This window comes from Gorilla gorilla, chromosome 18 (assembly GCF_029281585.2).
Source record: "Gorilla gorilla gorilla isolate KB3781 chromosome 18, NHGRI_mGorGor1-v2.1_pri, whole genome shotgun sequence".
Classification (NCBI taxonomy): Eukaryota; Metazoa; Chordata; class Mammalia; order Primates; family Hominidae; genus Gorilla; species Gorilla gorilla.
In genome coordinates, this window is record NC_073242.2 from 112,380,879 (window position 1) to 112,402,532 (window position 21,654).

General features: G+C 46.2%; 1 protein-coding gene across 3 annotated transcripts in view; it reads left to right on the plus strand.

The window, feature by feature from the left end:
- PLCG2 (phospholipase C gamma 2) overlaps nucleotides 1-21,654 on the plus strand; it is a 178,130-nt gene that overhangs the window by 87,831 nt on the left and 68,645 nt on the right. For all 3 annotated transcript variants that reach the window (XM_019012688.4, XM_055366757.2, XM_055366758.2), the window contains 5 exons: nucleotides 1,244-1,328; nucleotides 2,879-2,962; nucleotides 12,859-12,902; nucleotides 15,269-15,341; nucleotides 21,225-21,326. In XM_019012688.4, coding sequence (XP_018868233.1) covers nucleotides 1,244-1,328; nucleotides 2,879-2,962; nucleotides 12,859-12,902; nucleotides 15,269-15,341; nucleotides 21,225-21,326 — 388 coding nt within the window. The remainder of the gene's footprint in view (nucleotides 1-1,243; nucleotides 1,329-2,878; nucleotides 2,963-12,858; nucleotides 12,903-15,268; nucleotides 15,342-21,224; nucleotides 21,327-21,654) is intronic.

Here is a 21,654-nt window from a genome sequence, read left to right on the forward strand (position 1 = left end):
GATTACAGGCGTGAGCTACCACCGTGCCTGGCCCTTGCTTCCCGCTTAAGCTGAACCTCTCTATGTGGCTTCGAAGAAACACTCATGCAGATTCCTGTGACCGAGCACTGGAATTTGATTCAAATCCAGGCTCTGCTGCCTGCCATCCGGCTCCAAGCCCTGAGTTGTGTACCCATGTGACACCCCACCCTTGGCTGTTCTGAGCCCTGGGGGTCAACCATGTGTACTTTGCAGAAGGTAGAATCTGGTGAACAATTAGGCAACCTTAATGCCTGGATGACCCCAGGGCAGCCTGGCACACAGTAGGTGCTCATGTAGGCCTTGTTCCTTCCCACTTCCCCTCTCTGGCCCTTAGTGACCTTGCCTTGCTCTGAACCCCAGTGGCATTAAAAGAAACCTTTATTTTTTTACTTATTTTTGGGGGTGCAGGGGGTCCCCACTTACTCTGCATCCCTCTTGTCTCTTCACAGTGTCAGACTAGAGTCAAATTCAGCTGGGTCTTTCCCGGCTGATTCTGCCAAGCCCGTTCTGTGGTTTTGGTTCCTCTGGGTGGCAGGTAGAGTCAGTAGGAGTCTTGTTCATCCATTCATGTGTGTCACTAATTAGGTGACAAAGCATTTGGCTACATGAAGAGTGTCATAGTTACTCCTGCTGTTTACCCAAGCTTCATTGAATTTCTTCACTTTGACATTCAGAGTCCTGGGCAGAAATCACATCATGTCAACACCTATATTGGGCCTTTGGCATTTCTGTGGCATTTTGTATTGAGATTATCTGGTCATTTGACATCATTTTCTGCCCACACTGAATCTCCTGCAAGACCTTCCTCCATGACCAGTCCTGAAGGGTGGAGACCAGCCCTTCTCACTGGGACATCACCCTATACTGGGGATCTCCAGTGTAGGTGCCTCCTCATTGGGGCATCACTGTACACTATAAATCTCTTATGTGACCTGTGTCCCTGGACATACCTGAAGGGTGGAGACCAGCCCTCCTCATTGGGGCATCACCCTACCCTGTGAGTCTCCTATGTGACCCATGTCCATGGACATTGCTTGAGCCTTGCTCATTGAAGTGTCACCCTTACCTTGACTCGATGTCTTGTTCCCAGTTAGTGGTCCATAAACAACTGTTGACCAGGCTATCATAGAGGGCTGCCTGAAGTGGGAACTGATGGGAGCAGCTAAATCCTGTGCTGTTGAAAACCCTCAAGGTGACAGAGCTGGGTCTCCCTCTTTTGCAGCATCAGTCTCCGAGAGTTGAAGACCATCTTGCCCCTGATCAACTTTAAAGTGAGCAGTGCCAAGTTCCTTAAAGATAAGTTTGTGGTAAGTTTCATGGCTCAGCCTGGGAATTTTATGAATGAGGAGTGACTTAGCCTCTCTCATGAAGCCGTGACTTGCCTTTGAGTTCCGTGGAATAGTGCACAAGAAAATCCTTTGCCTCCAGAGTACATCTTAGTTGAGACAGAGGGATCATAGACATATCTGAGGACCATAGTCTCAATCCTAGCAGAGAATGTAATCAATAAAGACCATGTTTACTGAGCTCTTGGACTTGGAACATCTACCCTCAGACCTGTTTTCCATTAGTCCAGCTTTCCCTATTTCCCTGACCATACTGCAGCCCATTTTTTCCCTAGTGAAATGAATGCATGTATGTCTTTTGGAAAATATTATGAAAGATTCCTTGTGTAGGGTACCAGGATCGTGGCATTTTGTATGCAAGTCCTGGTAGTGTAGCTGTCAGAGTTGGCTCTTTTTTCTTGTTTCTCCAACCATCCGTCCTTCCATACGTCATTAAATTTATTTTGTTGTGTAATCAAGTTGTTGGTGGGTCTGGGCAGTAAAGCCACTCCATGAGTGATGGGATATAGTAGAGCAGGTGAGGCAAGGATGGAGACAATGGGCACCGATTTTTGCTTACAGGGAAATACTCATTCTTCTTAGGAAATGAGCAACCCTGCATCCAAACAGCCCCAGTTGGAGGACTCCAATGCCCATTTTCAATATCAGCTCCATTACACGGTTCCTCAGTGCAAAAAGCTCATTTCATTTTTGTATTAATGAGCTCCTGGAAAAATTATCCCATTTTATTGCTTATCAAGCATCCTTTGACCTGCCCCCAATATTCCACATTAATCCAAGAATAGAAAAAGAGAAAAGGGTAGGTCAGAAGAGGAGAGAGATGGGAGAAGCATTTACCATTGATTGCTACACAGTCGCCATTTAATTCTTTATCAAGTATTTACTGAACCAGGTGTTTTGCAGGTATGTTGTTCACTTTCAGGGAAGCCCTAGGAGTGTAGTAGTGGTTCTCCCATTTTACAGGTAAAGAAAACTGAGGGTTTGAAAGGGTCAAGGAAATTGCCCAAAGCCATAAAGCAATTATTTGGAGCTGAGTTCTGTTTGACTCCCAGTGCTTTACAAAATACCTGTATGTACGTACTCTACAAGTATGTCTGAAGTTGGAAGTCCAAAGAGAGTGTTTTCTGCCCCAAAAAGGAGGAGTTACGCATCATGTCTCTTGGAAACCTGGCTGAGACTCTTTCCTTTTGGGGCTCAAAGGAGGGTCTTACTTGGTAGGTGTCTCTGTGAGTATGTTTTCCCAGACAGGGGGATTAGGGAACGTGTGGAGGGTTTTGATTCAGAGGAATATGAATTTGATTTTAGCCAATGTTGTAGAAAAGCCATGTTAAATAGCATGACTTTTTCCTTTCAAAAGCCATGACACTGAAACAATGTGGTCATAGCTGTCTCTTCAGCATGCCAATAAAATAGCATGCAATTTCTGAAATAAAAATTATTCTATAAATAGCATGGAGCCATTCTTACGGTGGACATCAAAAATCATGTGGTCACTTTTTTCATATTTACAGGAAATAGGAGCACACAAAGATGAGCTCAGCTTTGAACAGTTCCATCTCTTCTATAAAAAACTTATGTTTGAACAGCAAAAATCGGTAAGATGATTCTTGAGCAAGTGATGAAGTGATGTTTCTGTTTTCCACGTATTTCCAAGTCTGGCATGTTCCTAAGAAACCCACAAGAAGTGTTGAATCTCCATTTTAGTCAAGGAAATATAAATGAGAATGACGAAAGCATACCATTTTCATCCATTAGATTGGCAAAAATCTTTAACCATGACAGAGCTGTGGGCAAAATGTAGAGAAATGGTGTTCATATGCCTTCCTGGTGGAAATGTGAATGGCCATAAGTTTGATTGGAATTTGATCTGAGTCTGTTAAAGAAGTGCAACTCACTCTACTGCATTATTTCATTCTGAAAGGAAATTTAGCAAATGGCTGTTACTATTAATAGCCATCTCCAGCTTGAGGAATTATATATATGTTTCTTCTTTTTACACGTTTGTTTGTTTGTTTTGAGATAGAGTCTCACTCTGTTGCCCAGGCTGGAGTGCAGTGGTGTGATCTTGGTTCACTGCAACCTTTGCCTCCCGGGTTCAAGCGATTCTTGTGCCTTAGCCTCCCAAGTAGCTGGGATTGCAGACGTGCACCACCACGCCCAGCTAATTTTGTATTTTTAGTAGAGATGGGGTTTTGCCACATTGGCTGGGCAGGTCTCGAACTTCTAACCTCAACTGATCCGCCCGCCTCCACTTCCTAAAGTGCTGGGATTACAGGTGTGAGCCACTTTGCCCAGCCCTTTATATACTTTTATTCATATTTTTTATGAGGGCATATTTTTTGATTAAAATAATAGACTATTTAAAAATTAAGAGGGTGTACGTTTTGACCTGACAGTGGCATCCTGGGGACTCTGTTTTATGAAAGGGAAAACATCGGGGCCTGAGAATATATTATCGGATTGTTTATTGCAGCATTACTTATGCTGGCAAAGTACCTTGGCACCATCTGAATGTCTCTCAGTGGAGGAATTGCTGGGTAAATTATGGTCTGTCCGTACTATGTGACATTATGCAGCTGATTACGAAGCATGTGTCAGTTCTCTTTCCATTAAGCTGAGATGATATTTGTGACATTTTGTGAGGAAAGCCAGCAGCAGATTTACATCAGGAGTCAGGTCTGCTATTTTGTTAAAAATCATAGAATACAGGCCAGGTGCAGTGGTTCACGCCTGTAACCCCAGCACTTTGGGAGCCCAGGCGGGTGGATCATTTGAGGTCAGGAGTTTGAGATGAGCCTGGTCAACATGGCAAAACCCCATCTCTACTAAAAATATGAAAATTAGCCAGGCATGGTGGTGTGCACCTGTAATCCCAGCTACTTGGGAGGCTAAGGCAGGAGAATCACTTGAACCTGGGAGGCGGAGGTTGCAGTGAGCCGAGACTGCACCACTGTACTCCAGCCTGGGCAACAGAGTGAGACTCCATCTCAAAACAAACACAAAAACAGAGAATGCAGTAATCCTCCTTTTGCTCATTTTTATGAGCAGGGGGAGAGTATGGAAGAAAGCACCTCACATTTAATGTTGATTTTGTGTGTGTGCTGGAAGGGGTTGGGAAGATAGGCAGGAAGGATAGTTACCTTTTCTTTGCACAGCTCATTTTCTGTGATATGTTCCAAGTAACATGTTACCTTTGCAATAAAAAGTTCCATAGAGCATAAAGTTTTAAAATTGAGACTATTCTGTGCGATGCACCTAGCACAGTACCTGGTAGGTGGCACACATTCAATAAGTAGGGGCTGCTGTTGTTGCTATCAGGAAAGGGCTTTGCAGACTGCAAAAGAATTCCCAGGGAAAGCTGTGAGGGCATGGAGAGTACCTGGAACTTGGAGTCAGGTGGCTGTGGCTTCTCCAGTTAGCTGCATGATCTTGGATGAACCACTGACTGCTCCTAGCCTCAGTCTTCTCCTCTGTGCAATGGGAGGTTGGGAGTTGTGAATACAGGCATTTTTAAGTGATGAGCATGAATGTTCCTAGAATACAGTCATTAATTGCTTTCTGCATGCAGAGCTGTGGGCTGGCCACACAGTGAGGCCACCTGATGGGTGACCACTGGCCGTGGGACTTTGGATGTATCTGAGTTAGAGAAATGGGAGGGCCATTTCCTATCTGCCCAGATTTGGGGAAAACATATTTCATAGAGTGGATCATTGAATTGCAATGTGTTCATTTTTTCTCGTATATAATAATTAGTTATTTGTTTGCCAAATGAAATAGAAAGATTGCAGGCTTGGGAGTTGGGAGAACTGGATTCTAGACCAACTTGACCTCTAACTGACCACGTAATGTTGGGGGGAAGTCATCTCTGTCCTCTCACTTAGGCTTTTCTATAAAATAAAGGTATTAAATGAGATCAATGGTTATAAAACTTTTAATACTCTTTAATCCCCTCTCCTTTAGACAGGAAACTGTAACAACCACAACAAAAACCATGATTCATAAAAGCTTATCAGAATACTTTTTAAGGTTAAAACCTGTAACTTTAAAAATAGTCCTTGAGAACAAAGACGTGTGTCATTGGACATAGAACATGTCATAGAACAATGATGACAGTGTGCGTATGAAATTTGGAATGGTCACGATTGTCATCTTATGCAATTGACCAGGATTGAGAAAAACTCGATTTACTCAAGATAAGTAGTTGCAAATAACAGTTTTTTTTAAATAATAGTTTACCTTGAAATTTCAAGATGCTGTGTTGTCAGACAGATGTCAGGCAAAGTTTGAAAATAAGATTTGCACATGGCTGGGAGCAGTAGCTCACGCCTGTAATCCCACCACTTTGGGAGGCCAAGGCAGGAGGATCCTTTGAGCTCAGGAGTTTGAGACTAGCCTGGGCAACATAGTGAGACCCAGTCTGTATTATTAAATAATATTAAAAATTAAAAAAAGAAGATTTGCACAAAAGCTGTTTCACCTGCTAGCAGATTAACCCATTCATTGATGGTTTCCACTGTGGTAACATTCCACATAAGAGGTATTTCAACCTGTACTTTAATTATGGCTCTTATTAAGGCTAGTCTGTGTGTTTGTGTCTATGAGGGAGAAACATAAATTGGAATCAGAGTTTTACAAAATAACAGAACCCTCTGGTGTGCCCTAGATTGCCCCGTGTGGAATTTTGTATGGCAAAGATTCTGCCGATACCAAAGGTTGACCCCTGGTGGCCAGAATGCCACATTGAGCCTGCACCTGGTTGTACTTGATCTAACGGTTTAAATATGTTAAAAATTAATTGCCTACATTTAAAACTTGAGAGATTATATTATATATTAAAATCTAGATTTTTGACTTCCCTTAGGAAAAAAATCGAGATCTGGCTATAAATAGGGTCACATCTCGCCATGGAATGGTCCGCATTCTCTGTATCGACCCAGCCCCATACAGCTCTGTCTGCTCATTTATGTTGCTTACCTGACCCCAAAGAAGTTTTGCTTTGGCAACCCTCATCTCCACTGTTTGAGGGTATAACTCTCCAGTTTTGTCACTGCATTTTAAAAATTTAATTTAATGGCAGATTTGAATAACAAAGTCCCAAGCTATATAGATGGCTTCTGGCCAGCTCTAAGAACCTCACTGCTGTTTTGTAGGTAAATGCCCATCCCCTAACCTGTTAGCAAATTGTTTACTTCCTGTTCCTGGCTGGAAGCACAGGGCAGAGAAAAGTACCTGTTTTGTAATTTGGGGGGAAGGGGGCCTAGCTGGATTTCTCAGGCTCCTGCAGGAGACAGAGCTATTTATGGTGACTTATAATCCCCAGAACTAAATCCAGGGAGTGGGTTCATGCTTATCAGTAGCCAAATGGTTTCCATCGTGAGCTTGCTAGTTCCTCTTTGTGTCTAACCAGCTGCCTACGTTGCAGCTCTCGAGCCTCAAAGTTTCCAAAAGTTTGGCAGCAGCAGGAGGATAAGAAATGTAATCTCATGTTTGTGTCTCCCTGGTGAGGGGATATACCTCTAACTAGGTTGGAATAACAGTATCATTAACGAAGATGATAGCCAACATTTTCTCAGGTGGACTATTTGCTAGGCACTATCCTGTGTGTTTTTTTGTTTTTTTGTTCTTTTTTTTATTTTTATTTGAGACAGAGTCTTTCTCTGTTGCCCAGGCTGGAGTGCAATGGCACGATCTTGACTCACTGCAACCTCTTCCTTCCGGGTTCAAGCGATTCTCCTGCCTCAGCCTTCTGAGAAGCTGGGATTACAGGCATGCACCATCATGCCTGGCTAATTTTTGTATTTTTAATTGAAACGGGGTTTCACCATGTTGGCCAGGCTAGTCTCGAACTCCTGACCTCAAGTGATCCTCCCGCCTTGGCCTCCCAAAGTGCTGGGATTACAGGTGTGAGCCATCATGCCCAACCTGCTCTATGTGTTTTGTATACATTTAATTCCCCCCTAGAGGCCTGTGCAAGAGCTACTGTTGTTATTGCCGTTTTAGGGATTAAGAAACTGAGGTGCAGAGAGGTTACTTTGCTGAAGGCCTGCTTGCTGCAGGGTAGTAAGCTGCAGAGCTAGGATTTGATTTTCTGCCCAACTTTGACGCATAGCCATGGAATGCTTCTTAATTTTTGAATCCTTTGTATTAAAGAAAATGTAAAGCATATACAAGTAGAGAGAATAGCGTAACTGACCCCCATGTATCATCAGCTGACTTCAGCCATTATCACCTTGTCGATGCCCTCACCCAAGTCCCTTTTCTCACATTTTGCAGCAGACCTCACGCAGCATATCAGGTCATCTGCCAATATTGTAATTTAATACCTGGCTACGTGACTGCGACCCTGCTACCTCCTGATCAAACCTGTGAAGTCCCCTGTGGTTACAGCATTCTTACATAAAAATAGAAAGCACTTGCAAAAAATAAAAAAGAAAATTGAGAAGCCTGCTAACCTATCTATGGTTGTTCCTACAATCCAGTAAGGCATTGAAGGATTGTTCTGCTGTATTTTACATGGGTGTGAGCATGGGGGAGGTGAGTGATGAGCGTTCTGTGACGATGTTTGTGGAGGAGCTCAGAGATCTTGCAGTTTATTTTTATTGTCAGTGGCTGGCAAGAGGAGAGTCCACAGCGGAGAAGTTAGATAGAATCTCTGGTTAGCTTTTCTTTTTCTTTCTTTCTTTTTTTTTTTTTTTTGTTTTTGAGACAGGGTCTCACTTTGTCACCGAGGCTGGGGTGCAGTGGTACAATCATGGCTCACTGCAGCCTCGAACTCCCTGGCTCAGATGATTCTCCCACCTCAGCCTCCGGAGTACCTGGGACCACAGGCATGTGCCACCATGCAGGCTAATTTTTGTATTTTTTGTAGAGACAGTTTCACCATGTTACCCAGGCTAGGCTTGAACTCCTGGGCTCAAGTGATCCACCCGCCTTGGCCTCCCATAGTGCTGGGATTATAGACATGAGCCACTGTGCCTGGCCTAGCTTTTCTATTGATGAGATTTTACCCTTGGCCTTCCAGAACCAAATGGTTCCTACAGCCTAAGTACCACTGAGTGCGTAAGACCAGCTTCAGTTGTGAAAGGGCGTGTGCCTTCAGCCACGTGGGAAAACTCCATTCCTTTCCCTCCCTTTCTTAGTGCCCTGGCCCCTGCTTCCGTGACCCCCGCCTCTGGCATGGCCCCTTCTCTTGTCCAGCTGGTAACTTCTCCTGGGGCCCGACTCAAAGATGACATTTCCCTGTAGCCTTTTAGCTTCCAGAAGAAATTAGTTTATCTATTGTTTTAGTCACTCATCCAGTAAATGTGTGCGTGACCCAAGAGGGCACAGTGGTTAACAATACAGCTGTTTCTCCTGACCTCACTGGCCCTTTGCTGGGGTGGGAAGGTCCTGGGATGTTGCCCAGAGTGACATAAGGCCCAGTGCCACCCCTGTCCCTTGGTTAGGTAGAATCTGACCACATCACCCTCCATGGTAATGCCGAACATAAATTAACTGCTGCCTCCACTGTGCACCCGTAGCATCTAGAATATTCTCTGATTGCTGGAATCTCATTTATTGTGTGTGCATTTGTACGTGTAGTGTGGGATGCTAGAGATTTACCAAGGTGGGCCTGGGTTGAAATTCTGGCCCCTGGACTTGTTAGGAGAAAAGTCCTTGCCTCCCTGGGCCTGTTTCTTGTTTCTGAAACGGGGCTTATTTTACTACCTGATGGGATCAGCGGGAGGAGTCGCTGAGACAGTGACCATCTTTCCCCAGCTCATGGAGCCCATGTTAATTTCCTGGGGCCGCTGTGGCAAGTACTGCAACTCGTGGCTTAAAAATAACAGAAGTGTCGGGCACGGTGGCTCACGCCTGTAATCCCAGCACTTTGGGAGGCCAAGGCGGGCGGATCACGAGGTCAGGAGATCGAGACCGTCCTGGCTGACACGGTGAAACCCTGTCTCTACTAAAAATACAAAAAAAACTAGCCGGGCATAGTGGCGGGTGCCTGTAGTCCCAGCTACTTGGGAGGCTGAGGCAGGAGAATGGCGTGAACCTGGAGGCGGAACTTACAGTGAGCCGAGATCGCGCCACTGCACTCCAGCCTGGGCGACAGAGCGAGACTCCGTCTCAAACAAACAAACAAACAAAACGCAGAAGTTTATTCCCTCACTGTACTGGAGGTTAAAAGTCCAAAATCCAGGTGTTGGCAGGGCCACACCCCTCGGAAGGCTCCAGGGAAGGATGTGTTCCAGACCTCTTTCATGGCTTCTAGTGGCTGCCAGCAATGCTTCAAGCATTCCTCGGAGTGTGGACACCGCCTGGCTGCTGGTGGCTGCCAGCAGTCCTACAAGTGTTCCTCGGTGTGTAGATGGCATTGCTCTTTGGTGTGTAGACACCATCACTCCTCGGCGTGTAGGCGTCATCGCTTCTTGGCGTGTAGATGTCATTGCATCGCTCCTTGGCTTGTAGATGTCATTGCATCGCTCCTTGGCTTGTAGATGTCGTTGTGCCAGTCTCTGCCTCCATCATCACATGGACCCCTTTTCTCTGTGTGCTTCTCTGTCTCCAAATCTCCCTCTTTTTTTTTTTTTTTTTTTGAGAGGGAGTCTCGCTCTGTCACCCAGGCTGGAGTGCAGTGGCGCCATCTCGGCTCACTGCAAGCTCTGCCTCCCGGGTTCACGCCATTCTTCTGCCTCAGCCTCCCGAGTAGCTGGGGACTACAGGCGCCCACCACCACGCCTGGCTAATTTTTTGTATTTTTTTAGTAGAGATGGGGTTTCACCGTGTTAGCCAGGATGGTCTCCATCTCCTGACCTAGTGATCCGCCTGCCTCGGCCTCACAAAGTGCTGGGATTACAGGTGTGAGCCACTGTGCCCGGCCCAAATCTCCCTCTTTTAAGAAGCCAGGCTCTGGATTCGGGTCCACCCTAACCCAGCAAGGCCTCATCTTAACTTGATTGCACCTTGCAAAGACCCTAATTCCAAAGAAGGTCATGCCCATGGGTACTGGGTATTAGGACTTGGACATATATTCCCAGGGACACCATCCTATACATAATACTAGCTATAACTTCTTCTATCTTTAGAACGTCTTCCTTGATCACCTGTGCCCCATACTGTGAACTACAGCCCCATTTATCTGCCCCCTTTAAAGTAACCTACTCCAAGAGCTGTCTACGCTTCCCTTCTTCCCAATGTCTCTTGAGTCTATTCCCGTCTTGTTTCCATCCCTGCCTCCTAGAGCACTTCATCTTGGCATGTCAGCCATCACCTCCATGTGTTGCAAATCCAGAAGTCTGCCCCGTGGTCTTTATCTTGTCCACTGAGCAGCACGTGTCAAAGCTGGTCACTCTCTCCTTCATGTTGTAACTTGCCTTTGGGATGCCCGACTGTCTTCCTTATCTTGCCTCTCACTGTTGGTTCTCTTGCAGCGTTTGTGGCTCTTGGCTTTCATTTGTTCTTTTTCATTCTCTGTCCTGCTCTGCGTCCCAGGGGCCGATTCCTGCAAACACGTTCCCAGGTGCCTGTGCCAATGAGCTTCCGGTTGCTTCAACAAGCAGAGTGTCCGGGCAGGGAGTTGCAAGGCCTGGCAGAGGAGGGGAAGCCAGGTCTTTCCTGGTTCTGGGAGCATCTGTACCATGGTGGTACCTCTGCCATTGTCCGAGCTCCCTGAGTGGGGGAATGCGGTGCGGGCTTTTTCTGTGCTTTGTTGAAAGGAATGTAAAGGAAGGAGAGGGCCGAAGAATTGCATGTGGTGGTCAGTGAGGGGGGCCACACACTGGGCTCCCTCCAGATGTAAATAAGCTGGGTGTGGGGCTTTGGGCTTAGAAGGGTTCTAGCCCCTGATGCCTTCAGCACCAGGCTGACCTGGTGACCTAAGCAGTAAATGAGTCCAAATAGCAACATGCCCTGTCTAAAATCTGCACCACCACCCCTTTTTAAAAAGAAATACCTATGCTGTAAATTACACATCAACGAAAGGAAGTACTTCTCAGTTTGCCTAAAAAGGCTAAGTTTGCGGCTCTTAACCTTTTGGTGGGACTTACTCCTTTGACATGCTGATTATGTCTCCAGAAGAAACACACACCCACACAAACTGACGTGGACTCTCTGATGCTTCTCAGAGGCCTGCGATTCCCTTTCTAGAACCCTGATAGTCCCCGTGACGTCCTGGGCTGCAAGGAGTTCAGCAAGAGGACCCTGGGTCATCTGGGGTAGGAGATGTTTTATGTCATTAGCATTGATCATGTGATAGTGGATACATTTCCGTAAGTGCTTATCCAATCGCAGTGTCATTGAAGACTGTCGAAGCAAGGCTACCTGGGCAGAAATGGACAAGATGTGGGTGTTCAGGGTGCCTGTGTACAATGCACAGAAAATGGGCTGGTGCAAGTAGAAGCTGGAGGGAGGGGTGCTCCATGTCGCCCCCCTTGGTGGAAGAGCCTCTTCATCATGCAACAGTTGGCACGGCAGTGGGCTGTGAAGAGAAGAGCTGAAGCAGTCTGATATTTCTTTCGTCCTCTTGCCTTCGAAGATTAGAAATGCATCTTTGAAATACTAAAGATTTGAAATGTTGCCTGTTATCCCAGCTACTCAGGAGGCTCAGGAGGGAGGATCTCTTGAGGCCAGGAGTTCAAGACCATCCTGGGCAACATAGTAAGACCTGCATCTCTACAAAAAGAGAAAATATTAGCCGGGTATGGTGGCGCACGCCTGTAGTCCTAGCTACGCAGGAAGCTGATACAGGAAGATCATGTGAGCTCAGGAGAGTGAGGCTGTGGTGAACTATGGTCGTGCCACTGCACTCCAGCCTGGGTAACAGTGAGACCCCATCTCTAAAGAAACCTGGCAGTGAGGATGTAGAAAAAGGTATGTGTACCCCAGTGGAGGTGCCTATCTCAACTGTTTTGAGAGCACCTTGGCGGAATTTATCAAAGCCAATGTGCCTACAATGTGCTGTGTGTAGGCGCTTTTCCTTCTAGGACTCTACTCTGTAGAAAAACTGGCACAAGTGGGCAAGATAGAGAAATAGGCACACAGGGACACTTAAAAATAATACTAGATGTTACAAAAATCAAGTGACATGCTTATTGTGGAATACAATGGTTTTTCAAAGAAAGGAAACAGGGTTATTTGAGGTTGCAGAATAATATGTAAAGCTTGAAACACAGCAAAAAATTGTGAGATGTACGTAAATGTTATAATATGATATGATACCATTAAATGAATATCCCTAAAACAAATTCTAGAAGGAAACCTATGAAATGCTTAAGGGTGACTGCTTCTTGGAAATAAGACTGTGGAGGGAATGAGGAGGGCTTCTACCTTTTGCTTCTTAAGTTTCTGTTATATTTGAATATTTACAACTAACATCAACTAAAATGATATTTTTAATGATCTTGTTGCATCTGACAAAATGATGCTTTTTTAACAACAAAAATCTTTCCGTTTTTGCATTAAGTGACTTGTCTAAGGTTCTTTTTTTTGTGTGTGCTTTCCATTTCAGATTCTCGATGAATTCAAAAAGGATTCGTCCGTGTTCATCCTGGGGTGAGGCAGCTCTTGTGTGTTGTTCGGGGCAGCTGTGCCGGACCTCGGTGCCTGGTGCCCAGCCGGCCTCCAGGAGGGGATGCCTGTGTGTGCAGGAGCTGACCTCCAGAGGGACAGGGGGCCCCTGCTGGGGAACTGGCCATCCCATGCCTGTGGCGTGGATAGATATGAGCAGTAGCAACAGGGAGGTGTGGAGCGCTGGGAGGATGGTCCAGAAGGTTCTGTAGAAAAGCCTGTGTGCCTCAGGGCCTCCTTTCCCCGAATGTGTCTCATGAGATGTGACAGGTTAATAGTTTTTTTTTTTTAATTACAAAAACTAATGTTAATGATCAAATAACTGAAAAATTCCTTGTTAAACAGATTTAACTGAATTAAAATGAGTTCAGGTGTATAAACTGCTTCACCTGATGCTTGGCACCCATGAGGGGCTGATAGATAGTAATATTATTACTAAAAAGTCAGAGTTGCAGGACTTATCCGGACATTCACTGTGCCTCATGATTTCCCAAGTGGGGAATTTCTGAGATGTTATGTGTTTCCCCAGCCTATCTGACTGGGAGAAATGTTGGCCCTGGAGTTAATGGTCTGGGGTACGTTGATCCAGTCTTTATCGGTGAGCAACTTTTCCCCTGTCACTTTTGAAATCAGAAACTCCAAGACTCCCAAGTATTAATAAAATGAATCTAATTTTTATATAGTATGTATATATATGTGTGTGTATATATATATATATATGTGTATATATATATATTCGAGACGGATCCTCCCTTTGTTGCCTAGGCTGGAGTGCATTGGCGCAATCTCGGCTCACTGCAATCTCCACCTTCCAGGTTCAAGCGATTCTCCTGCCTCATCCTCCAAGTAGCTAGGACTACAGGCATCCACCATGTCCAGCTTTTTTTCTTTTTTTGTATTTTTAGTAGAGATGGGGTTTCACCATGTTGGCCAGTCTGGTCTTGAACTCATGACCTCAGGTGATCCACCTGCCTTGGCCTCCCGAAGTGCTGGGATTACAGGCATGTGCCACTGTGCCCAGCCATAATTTCTACGTAGTATTTTAATGAAAAGCTTAGTGTTAGACCATGAGGCTGATGGGGAAAGGTTAGAAATGTACTCATAATTAAAGACAACAGACTCCTGGACCCTGAGTGTTTAGTAAAGGGAGAAAGCTCAGGGCATGTTTCATCTCTTACACTATTTGAAATAGACCTCTTTTCCCCAGGCTCCTGCAACAAGTGCTCAGGGAAACATACCCGTTACCCTGGGAAGCCCCATGTAGCAGAATGTATTCCCCATCCAACCCGGGGGTGGCTCGTGCTGGCCCAGTGAGGCCCTGTTTTTCTGGTGGCCTGCTGGCCAAGGTGGGAGTCCTGCCTTTATTCGGAGTGCAGTGTTCCTTAGTGTTCCCTACCTGATACCTAACCTCTGCTCGGTCCAGGGAAGTGTCTTTCACACTGCAGTTAATTTTGCCCTGATGGCCTGGAGTCTGGGGGGCCCTCATCTAGCTCCCAATCCAGAGCACTCAATGACCCAGGGAACTCTGGATCCAGAGAACTCTGGACCCAGGGAACTCTGGATCGTGGCTTCTGAGGAGGCCCTTTGGGTCTGGCTCCTGTCCTTTCTCCAACACCAGCTCTCCCTCTGGTGTGTCGAGCCCTGTCTGGGTACTGGGTAGGCACACTCACATCCCTGTGTTCCCCACACCTTTCGCTCTGCAATCCCTCCCTCCCTCCGGCCTGCGTTCCCTCGCTCCTACTCCTCTTTCTCTCCTCCCCTCTCTTCTCTTTTTTCCTCGAGGCCGCTGCATCTCTGGTTTCCTTGCCCGGCACTCTCTGCACCTCCTTGTTGCTCACCCCACCTCATTCTGGCTCACTCCACCTCATTCTGGCTCACCCCACCTCATTCTGGCTCATCCCACCTCACTCTCTGGAGCTCAAGTAGGTGCCTTTTCCTCCAGGTTTGGGTTTGGGGCCCTCTCAGCCATTCTCACTCTGCCCTTCCCTTCCCGCCCTCATCTCTTGCTACACTGTATCCCATATGCCTGGTTCACCTGTCTTCCCCATGGCCACACTACTGGATGGGGCTCCGTAGACTCCGGAGTGTACCAGAGTTATTTTGGAGCCGCTAAATACAGACACCAGGGCCTGCCCCTTGAGATTCCGATGTCAGGGCCCCTCTGAATCCTTGTAGGTGAGGGACATTGTGTCACTCACCTGTGTCTTCCTGTTGGCCAACCTGGTACCTAACACAGTGCCAGACTAAGTGGGGCATTCTGGGTGGCAGGCTGCCCCATTGGCTGGCATCTCCTCTCGACTCCTCTGTTGAATGTGTCTGTCTCTAACTGCACCCCCTTTCCCCGAGGATAGGAACACTGACAGGCCGGATGCCTCTGCTGTTTACCTGCATGACTTCCAGAGGTTTCTCATACATGAACAGCAGGTGAGAGCACAAGGTGTGTGGGTGCCTGAGGGAGCTGGCGGGATGCTGCTGGGGACTGGTCTCACCCTTCTGCCACCTGTGCTCACCTGGTCAACTGTGCTCACCTGGCCACCTGTGCTCACGTGGTCACCTGTGCTCACCTGGCCACCTGTCTTCATGGAACGATTGCAGTCTGCCAGATGCCAGAGACTTCAGATTGCTTTCTGATGCCACTGAAACTCTGGATGAGAAGAGCCTCATGTCGGGCCTCTTTTCAAGGCACACATTGAGGATGAGAAGACTGAGAAGATTCCAGGGCAGGGCAGGAGGGGTGAGGGCCTGAGGATGGGGCTGCCCTCACCTGGCTGGCTGCAGGTTTTCTGGCCATCATCTCAGGTGTCACTGCCTGAGAAGCCTTCCTTGACTGATGGGAGGATGGGATCAGATTCATCAAGCCTGCCAGGTCCCCTGGGAGATAAACTAGCACAGCTTTCCTTAAACAGGTGATGCCTGGGACAGTCTCCCTGGACAGGGTTTGCCTGTGGGCTCTGAGCCCAGCTATAGACTCAAGGGGGGGTTGTGTTGCGCCTTGGTTTTCCACTGCTGTGATGATGCCCCCAGAGGACACTGGGCATTGTCCAGAGACGACATGGGTGGGTGTCACAGCTGGAGGCTGCTGCCGGCATCTAGCAGGTCAACACCAGGGATGCTGCTAAATATCCTACATTGCACAGGGCAGCCCCCCCCACCCCCCAGCGAAGAAGTATTCAGGGCCGGGTAGGGTGGCTCACGCCTATAATCCGAGCAGTTTGGGAGGCCGAGGTGGGCGGATCACTTGAAGCCAGGAGTTCGAGACCTACCTGGCCAACATGGTGAAACCCCATCTCTACTAAAAATACAAAAATTAGGCAGGCATTGTGGTGGGTGCCTGTAATCCCAGCTACCTGGGAGGCTGAGGCAGGAGAATTGCTTGAACCTGGGAGGTAGAGGTTGCAGTGAGCCGAGATTGCACCCCTGCACTCCAGCCTGGGCAACAGAGCAAGACTCCGTCTCAGAAAGCAAAAAACAAAAACACCCCCACCCCACCAAAAAAAAAAAAGCCAAAGAAGTATTCAGCACCAAGTCCCTATAGTGCTGAGGACAAGAAACTCTGTGAGAGTGAGATCAACTTGAAATCATCTTACCAGCTGCACAGCCACGGACAGGCGGTTTACCCTTTCTGTGCCCCAGTTTCTCCCTCTTTAAGTGGGATCGAGAGCATCTACCTCCGAGAATTGTGGGGATCAGAGTCAATTGTATGGATCTGTGTGTGTGTGTGTGTGTGTGTGTGTGTACATGTATGCATGTCTTTTCACATATAAATCTAAAATTTTTGTTTATATCATTGGAGTTCCATTTACTTTTTTCTTTTACTTCATTTGTTTTTTTTTAAATAGAGTTTATATTTTAGAGTAGTTTTAGGGTTGCAGCAAAAATAAGTTCATTTACTTAAAAAATCTCTTGTCTTGCAGAACATTTCAAACATACACAAAAGCAGACAGACGGTTTAATGAACCACCACGTATCATCACTCAGATTAAAAATTATGAGCATTTTGCGATTTTTTTTTTGTTTGAGATAAGGTCTCACTCACCCCCTTGCCCAGGCTGGAGAGCAGTGGCATGGTAACAGCTCACTGCAGCCTCGACCTCCTGGGCTCAACCGATCCTCCTGCCTCAACCTCCCGAATAGCTGGGACTACAGGTATGTGCCACCATGCCTGACAATTTTTTTTTTTTTTTGAGATAGAGTCTTGCTCTGTCACCAGGCTGGAGTACAATGGCTCTGTCTTGGCCCACTGCAACCTCCACCTCCCATGTTCAAGTGATTCTCCTGCCTCAGCCTCCCAAGTAGCTGGGATTGCAGGTGTCTGCCACAACACCTGTATTTTTGTATTTTTAGTAGAGTCGGGGTTTCACAATGTTGGTCAGCCTGGTCTTGAACTCCTGGCCTCAGGTGATCCACCCGCCTTGGCCTCCCAAAGTGCTGGGATTACAGGTGTGAGCCACCACGCCCAGCCCCGACTAATTTTTGTATCTTTAGTAGAAACAGGATTTCCCCATGTTGCTCAGGCTGATCTCCAACTCCTGGACTCAAGTGACTCACCTGTCTCAGCTCCCCAAATTGCTGGGATTACAGATGTGAGGCACTGTGCCCGGCCCACTTTGCCAGTTTTATTTCATCCACTTCTAACTCTACACTCCTGTATCTCCCTACCCTTCCCCTTTCTTCATTTCTTTGCTGAAGAATTCTAAAGCAAACCCCAGACTTTGCGTCATTTTGTTTGTAAATACTTCCGTATGTTTCTCTCACAGATAGAACTTTTTTTTTTTTGAAATATAGCCATAACACTCCTCTTACAGTTTGTGCAATTAGCAGTAATTTTTAAATGCCATCTGATACCCAGCCTGCATTTGGATTTCATTGATGGAAGAGAAACTTATGAGTAGAGAAGACATGTTTTGCACAAGGCCACCCACACTGAGGGGTCAGGAAAGGGTCGTAGCTACTCTAGTAGGCTGATAAATGGTGAATGAGAATGTTGATGCGTGTTGTAATCATCATGCCTTCCCAGTGCCGGGGTTGAATGATGACGATCAAAAGAAGGCTTATTTGCCCAACCTGAGACTAAGTTTGAGGGAGGAAGTAAAATGAAGGTAATAAGTTAATTTTATTGGGCACAGTCACGTTAGGTCTGAGCTGGTGCTAGAGTGAGGCAGAGAGAAATTCATGCACTTTTTTCCCGTCATTATTTTCCTTCCACTAAATTATTCAGTTTAGTAGGGAACGATTAAAGTTAAATTGGTTACATTCTTGGGGACAAGTAGCCTCACATCCTAGAATTCACCACCTGGTAGGGAGACTGGGGCGTGTAGATTTAGCCCCACCTAGTGGTGGTTGACTTTATTACATGCTTTCCCCAAACGGGGCCCTTTGCTGGGCTGCCCTTAGAGATCAGGGATCTGGGGCCAGGAGAAAGTGTAGGAGCTCTCTCTCTCTGCATCTGGGGAGTTAGGACCCGAGCAGCCATGAGCATCCATGCGATGTTTGTGGTCACACAGATGCTCATATGGAATAATCACTGCAGCACTTTGTGTGCAAATTAGTATGACTTTTCTAGAAAACACTTTGGCTGTATGCAATGAAAAGAAAGCTTTACAACTCGATTCTATATCTGGAGTAAATAGTTGCCCTCCCAGACACTTATCCTAAGGAAATAATGGCAGCATTTTTAATAGGAATGAAAACTTGGAAGTAATCTAAATTTCTTTAGAGGATTGGTTAAGTACGCCATAGTACAGCCCTGGGATGGTTGGGTGATGGGATAGGAAGGGGGTTAAAAGTATGTTTCTAGAATCAGTGTTTCTGGGTTTAGTCTGAGGCTCATGACTGGGACCACTTACTTAATGACTAGAAGCCTCTCCTCTGTTTCCCCATTTATATAACATGGAGAATAACCTGTACCTCCTGGGGTGGTGGTAAGTTCAAGACGAGCCACCGTGTGAGGCCGAGTATAGAGTCAGTGCTCAGTGTTGATGGCCATCGCCATTTATTTTTGTTTTCATCCTTATTCTTTGCCATTTTCACTATTACAGGTATCTATGCAATACCCTACACCAAGTTGATGCATTTTATAACCCCTAGAATATTGACATTTCAGTCTTCTTTAGGTAGAAGATTTCTTTCTTTGCAGCCAGTCCAGGGCCAGGTTATATTAGCTAAGTACCCATGCCTTTTGATAAATGCAAAAACTTTGTAGGGGGAAGGAAGGAGGGTGCTTCTAGCCTCTTTGGGACATCTTGGCCAGGCAAAGTTGTTTTTTTTTTCTTTTGAGATGGAGTCTCGCTCTGTCACACAGGCTGGAGTACAGTGGCGCGATCTCCGCTCACTGCAAACTCTGCCTCCTGGGTTCACGCCATTCTCCTGCCTCAGCCTCCCGAGTAGCTGGGACTACAGGCACCCGCCACCACGCCCAGCTAATTTTTTGTGTTTTTAGTAGAGACGGGGTTTCACCGTGTTAGCCAGGATGGTCTCGATCTCCTGACCTCATGGTCCGCCCACCTCGGCCTCCCAAAGTGGTAGGATTACAGGCATGAGCCACCACGCCCGGCCTAGTATTTTAATAAAATATCCCACAATTTGGGTTTCATGTTCTAGTATTCAAAGATTCTGACACCTCTGTATTCACATGAGCTTGTAGTTTCCCACCTTCCTAGCTGTTTTGGGCCCCTGATCCAGGCATATTTGCAAGAGTCAACAGCAGTTCATTTTTGTCTTGCACCCATGCATGTCACCAGCCTCCTGGTCACCACCTGATTTGTGTCTGTTCTTCTATTTTTCATTGTTTCGGACATTGCATCCAGCCCTTCCCATCTAACCACACACACATCTGGTAGCATATTTGCTTCTATTAGTCATAAAGATAAAGTTGTTAGAATATTTGAAGTGAAGAAAGCATTGATCAAAGTTGAATTTACATGTCGTATTTCATCCCCTTTTCCTATGAATATTTGGGATTTCAGGGCATGGAGAGGAAAGCAACAGTTACTTAATATTATGCATTCTTTTTTTAAAGGGTTTCTAGAATGTCTAGGACTGTGCAGCAGCTGCTTTGGAACTGGTCATGTATATTTCAGACGTTATCAGTGTTTCAGCAGCCCTGTTTGCCTATTCTTTTGAAAAGAGGGCATATGATTACATTCCATGTCAGTTTAGTTATTTGGAGCTGAGACTCTGCAGTTTACAAGCTGTGTGAGCTTAGGATCATGAGGTATTGTTCCTGGGCCTCTGTTTCCTTTTCTGTAAAATGACAATGGCAATAAATGACTTGCGGAGTTGTGTGGACTAAGTGAGATGACCATAGGAGGAAGAAAGATGCTTGTTTGCACAAGCTGCCATGGTCAGAGTACTTTCTTTTTTTTGAGACAGAGTTTCACTCTGTTGTCCAGGCTGGAGTGCAATGGTATAACCTCGGTTCATTGCAATCTCCGCCTCTTGGGTTCAAGCAATTCTCTTGCCTCAGCCTCCTGAGTAGCTGGGATTACAGGCACCTGCCACCACGCCAAGCTGATTTTTTTTTTTAAAAAATGTTTGTATTTTAGTAGAGATGGGGTTTCACCATGTTGGCCAGGCTGGTCTCAAACTCCTGAGCTCAGGCAATCCACCCGCCTCGGCCTCCCAAAGTGGGTCTGAGCACTTTCTGTGCACCAGGTGCTGCATTAGGCACATAACCTAATAAGATTTTATACAGTGCTTCATACAGTGTACATTTCATACAATGCTTCACAGAAACTGTGTGGTAGATACTCTTATTCCCACTTCATGGATGGGGAGGCACAGAGACGGTATGTAACTTGCCCAAGGTCAACTAGGTGGAATGAGAGGCCAACCCAGGTAAGTGACCTGGAAGGCTGATGTAACTACCATGCCCCCAGGCTGCTTCATACTAACAAACGTAAAGAGCTATCATAGGGCAGGAGCTGGCAAACCATGACCTATGGACCAAATATAGCTGACCACTTGTTTTTATAAACAAAATATTGTTGGAATACAACCATGCCCATTTGCCTACGGATCATCTGTGGCTGCTTTTGCAACACAACAGCGGAGTTGAGTGGTTGCGACAGACACCGTATGGCTCAGAGAGCCCAAAATATTTACCTCTGGCTCTCTGCAGAGAACATTTGCTGACCCCTGGCAGAGGGCCACGTGCAGAATGAGGCCTCAACATGTGGTGCTCTATTGCAAGTGAATTCGGAATTGGTTGATGTTTCAGTCTTCGATTACGACTGGATGAACCCTGGGAAATGAAGAATTTTATCAGTTCCCACTTTGCTGATCTCTCGTTCTCTTTGTCATTTTAAGGAGCATTGGGCTCAGGATCTGAACAAAGTCCGTGAGCGGATGACAAAGTTCATTGATGACACCATGCGTGAAACTGCTGAGCCTTTCTTGTTTGTGGATGAGGTGAGTAGGCTGGGCTTGTTGTCGCTTGGGGGTGACTTTTTGATTGATGTCTGTGCTTTCTGAGGTTTATTTTCTGTTTCCTTGGAGAACTTTGCTGTATGATGTTGCCTTGACTGACTGGTTAGCTGGGATTGTTTCTTTTCTTTTCTTTTCTTTTTTCTCCCAGGTTCTAGATTACTGTAACTGTAACTGCCCAGTGGGTTCATTTTGCCTGCTGCCTAGACAGAACCGATTGATCAAGGCAAGGGAATTGCAATAGGGAAAGAGCTTAACTCACGTAGAGCCAGCTGAATGGGAGACTGGAGTTTTATTATTACTCAAATCATCC